Raw genomic sequence first — 12288 nt, forward strand, 5'->3', positions numbered from 1 at the left:
TTCCTCAGATATTTGGGGACTTCCTTCTCAAGTTCTGAATAAAAATAATCTTTTTAAAGACACTCAGTAAATTTTCGGGATGCTAGCATCAGCTGAATATTTGAACTAGATCAAACAAGGGAGGAGTAGAAATAATGCTGTGAAATGGTGGTAAGAATTAAATTGTGCTTGACAAGCTGTGGAAGATCTGCACACTGCCTTTCCCCCAGGCAGTCTGTGTATTCCTTAATATAATCAATAAAGGATGTTTGTGTTTATCAATCTAATATTGTTTCCATTGCAAGACATCATAGGTACTTAGACTGAGTTCAGTATTTGCAAAGAAACTGAATTTTGTTCATCTATTTTACCTCCTGTTTTCCCCAACCAAGACTGGGATCACTAAGTAAAAACTATTTATTCCTGTAAGACTAACCCCTACTCTAAGACCAAGTGATTTCTGCAACGCACTTGAAATAACATAAGTCATGTGTTTGTGAAGTTAGCAGCAAAGAGGTTTTTGTTTGTTGTTTTCTGTTTGTTTTTTTTTAAAAAAAAGTCCAGTTTTGTGCAGTGTAATGCTTGAAAATGTGACTTTTTTCTGAATACCCTGTTTAAGTGTTCTGAGCCATCTGATTAATGAAATAAAATGGTCAAATCCGTGTCTATTTAAAATCTTAAAATCAAGTCTGCTCTCTTGTTATGGAACAAGAATTGTATTTAAATACTAAATGATGACATACGCTCTGAAAAATGGAAGCATAATCAGCTGTAATCTTCAGAAAACATGCTTTATTCTAGAGAGGCTGAGTAATTACACACATGCCCCAGTTACAGTCAGAAACTTGGGTTATGACACAAAATTTTAAATACCAAGCTGAAACGCCCCAGTTTCTAAATAGGAGCCCCAGCCTTGTCTTTCCAACGGAGCTTTTAGTCATTGTACTAAAAGAGGAGAGAGCTCTCGTGGGCTTAGTCATACCCTTCACCCTGCGCAGAAAATTGCTTCTCTTGTATTTGCTTTCTGAAATGGTGGCAGGAGGCAGAGCTGCCCTGCTGAGCTTTGCTGTGCTCACAGCCTCCTGGAGGGGTGCCTGGGGCAGGAGCAGAGTTGCACCCTCGCAGGTGGGGATTGACAACCTTCTGCTTCCAGACTGGTCCATCGCTACCCAAAAAGCACAATGCCACTTCCATTGTATGAACAATTGGCTCTCAACTGTATTTTTCTGTTCTGTTTCAACCAAAGGTAGCAATTCAGGTTTGGACCCCACGTAAATAGTAGCACTGAGCAATTTAAAGCAGCTGCAGGGAGGAAATCCCAGGGGATTTAGGTGCAGTCTTGTTTAGTCAATTGGCTACATGAGGGAGTCTCCTCAGCACGAGCAACAAGCACGTCGGTAAAACCCTACTGCAAATACAGATAAAGTATGGTTTACCCTGAGAATTGGTATTTAGGAAGGGGGGAGCAGGGAATAACACCATCAAATTTCTGTGCTTCTCCCTTTGCTAGGAAGGAGCCATCTGTTATTATGGGCAAACGTGAACAAATCTACCCTCAGGTTACTGAAAGCCATCACTTAGCTGCAAGCTTCAACAAAGCTACTGCTATTGCCAGGCGAAGCAAAGGCAGCAGCATGGAAAAAAATTGCACAACCATTAAAAAAAAAGTGGTGGTCCATTCTGGGCACTTATCCAACACAATTTGTGACAATGGATATGGATTTTTTTTTCTTGTAGACATTCAAGCTTTGTTTATACAGTAATACTATGAAAGTATGAAAATACTTGATTGCAGTAACCAACCCAATTTTTACCTTCAGGCCGTTACTCCAGAACCTAACTGTCCAAAGGACGCAAACATTGCTCCGTGCAAATTGCAGCTATGCCATTACAGGTGTTCAAATTATGGCTCAAACTTAAAATGCTTCTAGTCCTACAGCTGTTTTAGTGTAAAGAGGAGCTATCAACTTCCCCAGAAAATTTTTACCCTCGCTGGTTTAAAACCACTAAATATGGAATTATCTTTTCATATGTAGATGAAACCCTGCAGATACTCAAAAATAAGTCTTGGGAATCATTCCGCAGGGCCTTACACTGCTGCTGCATTCAGCAGAGTGTCGTTAGAAGAGGAAAATGTTCTCTTAATTAAATGCCTGTCTCTAAATTATTCTGTCAGGTTTGTAGCATCACAGGAGACTCCCCTCCCACCTAACCCACTACCATGCAATATTTAAGATTCTAATAATAAACTTTATCAGAGCACAGCCTACCTATTCAGAGCTGTGGGCTTTTTGACACGAGAACTGGGGCATCGCTCCTCTGCTCTGTACCCAGTAAATGGGTTTTGTTCTCTGTCTCCGTGTCGCTGAGGAGCAGTGCAGCCGCAGCGGGGAGCTGAGGGGCTCAGACCCGGAGCTCCTCACAGCCAGGAATTTGCAGGGCCGGAGGTACTGCCATGACTGGACGTGCTTCCATGGCCACACAACCTGAAATCAGTTTCAAATTGAGCCAAGGCCGTTCAGTTTTAAAACTGCTTGCTAGCTGTTGCCTTCACGGTTAACATGAGCAGCTTACAGACGACACATTGACCTACAGTAAGGAGCCAAAAGCAGCAAGGCATCTGCTTTCCATGGAAGTATCAAGACTGCTACACACAAAATGTTGACAGGAGATAAAGGTTAACTCCTTATCTGTCAAGAAACAAAGTTTAAGTAATACTGGCTAGATACTCCCGATGTGAATGTAACTGCTTTGACTATAAGTTGCCAGAAGAGCCAGCTAACAAATATTTTAGTAAGAATTTAGTGAGAATTAATAGCAAGCTATGGCACCCAATTTACAATTTATGATGCAAAATGAAATTCATATAAAACGATTCCTCATTTGTTGCTGATATAACTACAGTCACTTGATCAGAAAGAAGCAACTCGAGGCTGGAGCCTCTTATATGCATCTTATATCAAAAGAACAACAAAACAAAAACCGTTTGGAACAGGCAAGACAGGTAAGCAAAAGCACCTCTTTTCATGTGGGAATTTGGTGTTACATAAGCAACTAAAGCATTTACCTGGTCATCTGATACGGTGGCATTAAGGCAGACCTTGGAGTGATTTGGCAGCTTGAGTGTGGAGTAGGGAAGTTGCTCAATATGAAAGGATAAATGAACCCCAAATTGCTCCATCAGAACAAGAACTGTAAAACTGAGGCCCGAACTGGAAACTAATAGCTTTGGAAGCTGATTAATGCTTTGTTGCTGCTGTTGTATAAAAAAAAAAAAAAAAAAAGAATCGTATAATTGTGTGCTTCTGATAAGACACGGTTAACAAAGTTGGTAAGGCAAGTGGTGGCAGACTGTTTTCTGCATCCAGTAAGAGAAGTAAAAGGCTTAAGCTGGAGGAGGAATGATTCAGGTAGACAGCAGAGAGATCTTTTAACCGGGGGGCATACTGCTGGGGCTATGAAGTCTCCATCCTTAATGAGTTGAAGAACAGCTTGGGACAGGTGACATATGTCACATCCTATTGCCCTCAAAACATCTGAGACAAAATTAGGTATTGCTGCCTGTTCTTAAACTGGTTTTAGGGGGAGGAGAAAAAAAAAAAAAAAAGACAATTCACCTAAGTCATCTCTTCACAAGCAGTAGCTGCAATGATTATGATAAGCTGAGGAAAGTTTTCCAAAACTTCCATCAGATAGGCCTCCTCTGTACCTAGGCTGGTCTTTCACAGCCCTCTCACATTATTTTAACAAAGGCTCTTTCCTGTGGTTTAAATGCTCGCTAAAACATAGCTGAAAATACCTGTTTCATGCAGGCGCATAAATTAGCAAGACGAGACTAATTTTACAAATTCGTAACAAAGCATTAAGGGCAGCTCACCCACAATGAGGGCAGTATTAGGGCTGTATGGCCACGTGCTTGGGTACACAGCTGGATTTTTACCCATTGCAAGTAAACAGCACATGGCTTGTGTTTACACAAACACAGAGCATTTTCCCTTTACACTCGGTTCCTCTCTTCTCAGAAAGCAGGGCAAATGAATTTATGATGTTAGTTTTGTTCATCATGATTTATTGTACAGCCGAGCTCTAATAGGTTTTGCTCAAATCCTGGCAAAGACAAAATCACCAGACTTCTTCCTCGGACTCTTTATGTGACGCTCACCCACTGCAGAATATTCCAGAACAAACTATTTTGCAGCATTTCTGTGGAGGTCAGCATTACCTCCTTTTCACAGAGCACAAACAAAAACGCACAAAGCATCTGTAAGCCACGGGCTTGGCTCTTTTTGTAACATTACAGCTGATTTTTCAGAAGGCTTCAGCAGTCAGTCTGGAGCTTTCCACAGGCCACAGGGCTCCTGGATCACACAGCTTCACCTGTTGCCTTCACGTGGCTGTCCAAGCAATTCCTTTCCATTTCTAAATTAGTGGAGTTGTCTCCTAAAAGGAGCTGTCTTTTTTTTTCCCTCCCTTCCTGCTCCATTTGGAAGCCTCCTTCAGAGCCCCCGCACTGGTCTCACGGTTCAAAGAAAAAAACCACCTTGTTCCAACTTCCAGGCTAAAGCGATTCACTGCCCATGTACAAATGTATGCTCCCAGTCTTGTCCATAGCTCGACTGCCTGTCCCCCACGCCGCTGCTCACGCTGCTGTGCACCACCTCCATCTCCTCTTTCCACCTTTGTTTTGAGGCACAATGAGGCAAATTCTCGAAGATACGGGGCTCCTAGTTCACTTGGCATTTCTCTGTATCTGCTAAAAACCTGACTTGGTTGGCTTTGAGCCACCGAGACACAGGACACAGCGGTGCCACCGCACGCTTGCCCTTTCCCCAGCCAGCTCCCCTCGGGGGCTCAGGGTCACCCTGCGAGCCACCGGCACCCCCCGACACACACTGACTCCTGCTGCGGCCCTTCTGCAAGTGCCAGGCTTCACGCGGGATCGGTTCCTCCCCAGACAGGGCCACCTCATGGAAAAAACCCACCTGCGATACACATACAGCTGTCGAGGAGCATGGAAGAGGAGGCAGCAGGTTTCCTTCAGTACCTGACTTCACCACACAGACATTTAATGGCTCTGTAACGGCATGTGCACCTACAAGAGGCTTCCTGTTTTGTTTTTGTTTGTAAAAGCTCATACTGAGGACTCGATGGTCCTTGGGCTCGACGATCCTTGTGGGTCCCTTCCAACCGAGGATACTGCATATTCTTTGGGAACAACAGATGTCGGTGATACGCACATGAGTCACTGCTAGCACTGGTGCTTCTAAATCCGAAGTTCAAAAATGTTACTGGAGCCAAGGGCACAGACGAGGGCCTCCTCCAGACCCACCTGTTCCATCTGCGGGTTTTAATGCCCGATGCACAGGGGATCGCAAAGCCCCTCCAAATGCACCCAGGGCACAGCCAGCTGCATCAGGCAGCTCCCACATCACCCCTTCTACTCGCAAGCCAAGCTTGACAGTACTGGGGGGCAACGGGGGGGAAGAACCTTGTAAAAGCTAAGCAGGAGAGTGCTGCTCCCGCCTCGGGTGCTGCTGGGGCAATTAAGCTGTGGGGCAGTTAAGAAATTCCTTAGGCAGCGTGGGGCTGGAGGAGAAGGCATCAGCGGCAGTGCAGGGATGGCAGCTCCTCGTGGTATGTATGTGGCTTTGGTTCCCAATGCTGTGTGCCTCACACCGCACCGAGCTTTCCTGTGGGGAAGGCAGAGGTCTGAGCATGCCCGCTGAAGAGAAGAGCAAGGCAGGTTTCACTTGGTACAAAATAAAGACAGACACACATACCAAAACCACTTTTACTGAGCACATGCTGTTTTTTTGCAAACATTAATGTATTTGGCCAACTTGGAATGGCAACAGTGAAACAGAACACGCATCCCTTGCACAGAGGTCAGTTCCCCTGCCCAAACTGGAGTGCTCGTCCCAAAGCACTGAAGCGACAGGAGATTTCACAGACATCTTTGAACACAGGCAAAAGACCACCGCACCCTAACCCTGCTTTCGAAAGAAGATGCACTCCATGGACTGAACTTCCCAGAGAGAATTGAAACCTAAGCCCAACACGAAACATTTTAGCCTAGATACAGTTAAAGTTTGGCAAAGTTAGACGATTAGAAACGGGGAGAGAAATTTGGGAGCACCAGGGAAAGGTCTGATTCCCGTTTACCAACACCAAGAAATGGTGCCGTGGGTCAGCAGCAGAGCTGAACAGCTCAGTGCTGGAAGCTGTAATCTCCTGGTGCTAAAAGCCTGCAGAGGGTGTAAGCTCTTCAGAGCCAGCCAGCTTCCAGCCAGCCTGCTGTCCGGAGCCGAGACCGCTGGAGGTATGCCTCAACAGCCAGGAACGGGGCCTTCAGTCACAGAAAACCACAACTTCAGTGCCTTTGGATTTAAAAATTCAATTTGGATTAAAAGCCTGAGTTTGGATTTTAAAAAGTCTCTCTCCTATGGCCAGTGTGGCCTTGAAAATTTCTGCTGGTGCAAGACTTGCTACGATGATCTTGTTTTTGCCATATTCGTCTCCACGGTGGTAGGTGTCACGTCCAGTTAAATAGGAATGGCAAAATAAGTTAAGAGAGTCCCAGTGCCGGACGGATTGCAGGGTGATTCTCAGAAATCACAGGCACCATACTCGCTGTCCCTGTACTCCAAATACCATCAGAGAGGTTGAGTGACAATTCTGCAGGCTGAAGAAAAGGACGGCACGTGCTGCCGGGCGTGCTGGCTCCTTGCTGTCTTCCGAGAGCTCAGCTCTCTGAGGTATTGCTTAATTGCGTTACCGTAAGAAACCCCAAAGTTCTGCACTGATTTTTATAATCTTACTGAAATCTGTGATATTGATACCTGAAGAGAATTTAACATAGAAACTCGCAACTATTCTTGAAGCGCAGGCAGAGCGAGCAGGGGGACAGGACAGAAATGACCGGAGCGATGCCGAAGCTGTTAAATAAGTAACTTCACTACCATTCTCCACGACTGCTCTAACGCTTCTCAGGGGATGCTGCACCAGGAGAGCTTTGTGCTGCCAAAAAGAAACTGAAAAAATAAACACCTCTGAGCAACGAAAACATTTCTGCTGCAGCTGAAGCGTGTGAGCACGTGCCACGGGGATGTACAAGTGATGCTCTAGGACTACAAACAACGCAGGGGCTCGGTAGTTTTTGACTCCGGACCTCCAGCGTTTCTCTCAGGTGTGTCAGTACAGTTGTCGCCCAACTATTTAAACACAGGCACAATGTTGTGACAGAGCAATTAGCAATTCCAGCGTGGGAACGCTGCATTCAGAACACAGTACTTTACATACAATTACAGTGCTCAAGTTTCTACCTCCCTTAAGGCAAACGCGTGACAACGTTTAAGTTAAGTAAAACCAGATGACAGAAATAAGTTGTGTAAGCGTTTGTCTGTTTTGTTTCCATTTCCCACCGCGGCTTAATATATTAATGTTGTTAATTCATTACAAGCAATGCAACACAAGCATACACTTTCCCCAAATCTCAGCCTAAACTACTCAAACTCGCCACTAGGCAGCTGCTGCACAGTCCTGGATGCTCTTGCACACCCTGCTCTAAGATCCTGCTCTGTGCTACTCCATTTTTCCACTTCATATATTCCCCGTTGATCATTTTGCAGAGTCTTCTAATAAACTCTCATGCCCTGAATGCAAAACGGAAATTGCACTTGCTGTATTTGTGTATGCTTTGCAGAACAGACCCCTTTTCACAGCACTCAAAAACCTACAGGAACAACGCTGGGTCTTAGGAGAACAGCTTGGGGTGAGAAAAAAATCGAATGAATCACTAACAAAAAGAAGAAACTGCATCAGGGAGCAACTTCCATTGAGGAAAATAAATATGGATACAGAAAATGCATCTCTGTCAAGCGTGGAAACTATTTCAGAAGACACTAAATTTTAGTTAGTGGATTTTTGCAGCTATAAGCACCTTTTGTCTTACCACGATGAACTGGTGAAGCTAAGTGTGCACTTCCAGCAACCTCTCGTGAAAGACCATTACAACCCGCAGTGGCAAGAAGATATTCCTGGCCAAGGTGAAGCGAATGCTCAACAACCGTGCTGTACAACCCTGTGACTGCAACATGCTGAAAAACAAACCGGCAAGCTATCCTGCATTTTGATCTCCCATCTGACGTAAGGAAATAAGTACCGTACTGTCTTTCGGCATGCGATTAAATCGTATTTTCTTCCCAAACCTGTCCGTACAAGCCAGGCTGGGTGTTTTCCAAATTAGGCTACCCGACACAGGTTATCAAGGCATCAGGACAGGTATTGTTCATCTAAACAAATCCCACTGCTAAACAGCACCAGAACGCCCAGAGACAGATTCTGCTCTCACGCGTACCTACAGCAGAACACAGAAACATCCCTTAGATAATACAGAGGTCGTTTCAGTCCAAAATGAGCCCCTGCAATTTTCACCTCAAGCAGAAACCAAAGGATGCACAACTGTATGACGCATGCTACCATGAAATTAATTGATTTACTCAAAAACACTTTTATGCCTGCACTTTTCCTCAGACAATGACAGCACCAATGCTTCTACTGCTAATGTACCCTTGGGTGGGAAGGCTGAGGAAGGAAAAGAGCTAAAATAAATTAAGGTTCACCCTAGCACACTGGCATGTTTTACAGCGCAATATGCAAAGCATGAACAACTACAATGCAATGCGAATGTTTGTTGTAAGACAGCGTAACTCCTTTGAACTGCCTTTATTTCCAGCACTTTACATAAATATAGCTTTGTTCTTGAGCCTGGATTATCCTCAGTTTGAAGTTCGTGTTCTCACTTTGTGTTGGAGGACTGCATGTAAGCGTCCCCACAGCCTCGTATACTCCCGCAGTGCCACTGAGACGCTGTCAGATTGGAACGGACTCAAAAGCAGCCCGTAACGAGTTACAGCGCTGTGTCCTCACGTTACATTTAAACCTCTTATCCCCACATTGAGAAACAGAATGAAGATGCTTCCATACACACACACACACGCACACCCTTCTCATACAAAATCCACGAAGTCTGCAGAAAAATATCATTTGAAAATCCAAAATGAAACTTAGAGTGGTTTTTTTTTCTCTATTTTCTTTTTTTTCCCCCTTAAATACAAACTTTTATTTGGGAGCTTCTTTTGCCAAGATGAATTTGCTCAGCCCTGTTAGGAAGCATTTGCTTTTGTCCAAGCACACGAGTTACCAGCTGAGAGGATGTTATTGTTCGGAAGGGATGTGAACGGGGGAACCTGCGCACAGCACAATGTATCAGTCAGGAAGTTAGGGAAGAAAAGTGATTCTCTCATCCAGTTGAGGAAACAAAATGCAAATATCAAGAGTTCACCTTCCAGCTACTGTTATCTCTACGGGTGTCTGCAAAAAACATGTTAGTCACCTGTATTGCACATGAATATCACCATGAAGCTACAGGACCGTATTAAAATATCCTACTTTACAAAAGGGTTACAGATTTCTTTAGAAAAGTTACTATTTCTGAAACAAACATCTCCAAAACACTTAAGCATCCAAACACCTTCCCTGCTCCTACAACCAAATACCCGAGAGCTCCAAGGGACAGAGGGGAACTGCAACTAGGAACGGGAAAGAGACAAAGCCACCCACACAGACAGAGCTCACATGGTCTACGAGCTCAGCAAGCGCCAACACCAAGGCTTCCTCCCTCGGCGGGACATCCTCCTGTGGTGCGGGCGAGACTCTGGCAGTCAGGCCGTGCATAAACGCCATGAATTTCACAGAAGCCTCCTTTAAGTGTTTTAAGAGCAACACAGCGGAACACAACGTGTTTTCATGCTCTGGAAAGGGTGATCCTCTTACGTTAATAACTTTTGAGTCCTCCGATTCCTTACTGAGAGTTGTTGTCCGGGGGATTTTTAAAACTTAACACAGCATTCTTGTTTTCTTTTTACACAACCCCCACTCCTGGCACGGGGTCGCAGTTTCACGTCTAGTGGGCCTCAGAGTCTGGCGCTGTCCCCCAAGGGCATCTCTTACCGAACACCTCAAAAACGTGTCCCTTCCATCGTCACCTTGGCGGCCACGCTCCCTGACCCTTCGGCACCCAGCGGGAGCTCAAACCTCCCTCCCTCCCTCCCTGTGCCAACGCCAAGGCCAATGCCAACACGTTCACCAATGCCAATGCCAACGTGTCCACCAACGCCAATGTCAACGCCAACGTGTCCGCCAATGCCAACATGTCTGTCAACGCCAAGGCAGAGGCCCATGAGGCCGTCACTGCCCTGTCTCAGCCCGGGCCCCGTGCCGCAGGGCATCCTGGCGTTGGTCCCGGGGCTGCTACCGCCCGTCGTCAGCGCTGAGCGGGTAGGCCAGCAGGCTCATGGCCTCGCCGCACGCCGCCTCCACCTGCCGCACCTGCTGGCGGCTGAGGCGCTCCCGCCACGCGTGGACGGCCTCGCGGGCGTCGCGGGCGGAGATGAGGAAGGGCCGCTCGGAGGAGTACGCCTCGCCGCGGGTCATGTTGACCACGAAGGCCTCCATGGCGGGCGGCACGGGCAGTCCGGCGAAGCGCAGCAGGCGTCGCAGCTGGGCGCGGGGCTCCCGCACCAGGTCCTCGTAGCGCAGCTGCGTGTAGCGGCGACGCAGCCCGGACGGGGCGCGGCGTGCCAGCAGCAGGTCGCGCAGCCAGGCCTGGCAGATGACCTCCAGCGCTCCGCCGAGGAAGAACTCGGCGCGGTGCTGCGGCGGCGGTGCCCGACCCGCGCCCAGCAGCCCGGGGGCCAGCGGGCCGGGGGGTCCCCTCGGTCGAGGCGGCCCTCGGGGCTCGGCGCGGTGCCGGCTGCGCAGCACCTGGATGCTCTCCCGCAGCAGCGCCTGCTTGGCCTTCAGGCGGGAGTTGTGGACGGCGCGGGGGTCTCGGAAGAGCTGCACCACGCGCAGGTTGAGGCCGGGCTCCCTGAGCAGCGGCAGCAGGGCGCCCAGCTCCAGCAACCGCACGTCCTTGATGACCACCACCGGGTACTTGCGGCACTCGGCCTCCAGCTCCCGCAGCGCCCGCGGCGGGCAGCGCTGCTCGCAGGCGGCGCCGTCGATCAGGCCGACCTCCCCGCGGGGCCGCGGGGCGGCGGGGCAGAGGGGCGCCGAGCAGATCACCTTGTTGGTCCGCCAGCCGAAGATGCCGGCCGTGGTCAGGTTGGGGGAGCCGGGGGCCAGCGGGTCGCGGGGGCCGGCCGGGGCGGCGTAGAGGCGCAGCACGGAGAAGTCGCAGCGGAAGAGGGAGCGCAGCATGTCGCGCAGGGCGCCCTGCAGGCTGAGCGCGTCGCCGGGGTACAGCGCCTGCCACAGGTGCCACATGGGCTCGTAGAGGTAGAAGACGTCGGGGTGCTGGTTGAACAGCTCCCCCACGAAGGACGAGCCCGTGCGCCAGGTGGCGTGCAGGTAGATGTGCCGCTTGCCCGCCGCCGCCCCGGTGCCGTTCCCCGCCGCCCCTCCGTCCCCCTCCTCCTCCTCCTCCTCGTCCTCCTCGTCGCCCGTCGGCGCCGGGCGCTGCTCCCAGCCCCACTCGCTCAGCGCCTCCTCCAGGCTGGGGCAGCGCCGCAGCAGCGGCTCCTCGTCCGCCCGCGCCCGCCTGGCCCCGTAGTCCCGCGCGTAGGGCACCAGCAGCAGCAGCAGCAGCGTGTACAGCCCAAGCGCCACGGCCAGGCGCCGCGGCTCCCCCCGCCAGCACCAGCACCACCGCCGCCGCCGGCCCTTCATGGCGGGGGGCGGCCCCGGCCCGGCCCGGCCCGGCCCGGCTCGGCTCGGCTCGGCTCGGCGGAGCTCGGCGGGGAAGGCGGCGAAGTTAGCGGCGGGGGTGTGGGCTCCGGGCGGCCCTCCCCGCCGGGAGCACGCCCACGGGCACCGCCGCCTCCTCCTCCTCTCCTCCTCTCCTCCTCCTCCTCCTCCTCGCGGAAGCGGCCGCACCTGCCCCACCGCAGGGCCGGGGGCTCGGCCGGGCTCCGGAGGAGCAGTGCCGGGTCCCGACGTCTCCGGGCTCTGCGGGGAGCGAAGGCGGTGAGGCGATGAAAGCTGTGAGGCGAGGCGCGGGTGTGTTTTCAGGCGCGTTAGAGGCTGCGGTGGGTTTGAGGCGTGCTGCAGGAGGGGAGCCGAGGGGGCTGTCCCGCGAGGGTTTGGGTTTTGGGGCCGGAGGTGGGCATCCCGCTCCTCAGGCGGTTCTTGCAGCCCTCACGCCCAGGAGAACGGCTACGCGCCTGATTCCCTTCTGGCAGCCACCCTCCTTGCTTATAAGGGAGCGTTAACATTACCGACCCAGACTTAGGCATCCACTTTTTTTAG

At 50.1% G+C, this 12288-nt stretch overlaps 1 protein-coding gene across 1 annotated transcript; it reads right to left on the reverse strand.

The window, feature by feature from the left end:
• Positions 1–750: 750 nt before the first annotated feature.
• CHST7 (carbohydrate sulfotransferase 7) lies at positions 751–11829 on the reverse strand. The gene has a single exon (XM_080585142.1). It carries the CDS (start codon positions 11707–11709, stop codon positions 10291–10293), a length of 1419 nt encoding a protein of 472 aa, XP_080441268.1. The 5' UTR covers positions 11710–11829; the 3' UTR covers positions 751–10290.
• Positions 11830–12288: the final 459 nt, after the last annotated feature.

This window comes from Anser brachyrhynchus, assembly GCF_964034855.1.
Source record: "Anser brachyrhynchus genome assembly, chromosome: 1".
Taxonomy (NCBI): Eukaryota; Metazoa; Chordata; class Aves; order Anseriformes; family Anatidae; genus Anser; species Anser brachyrhynchus.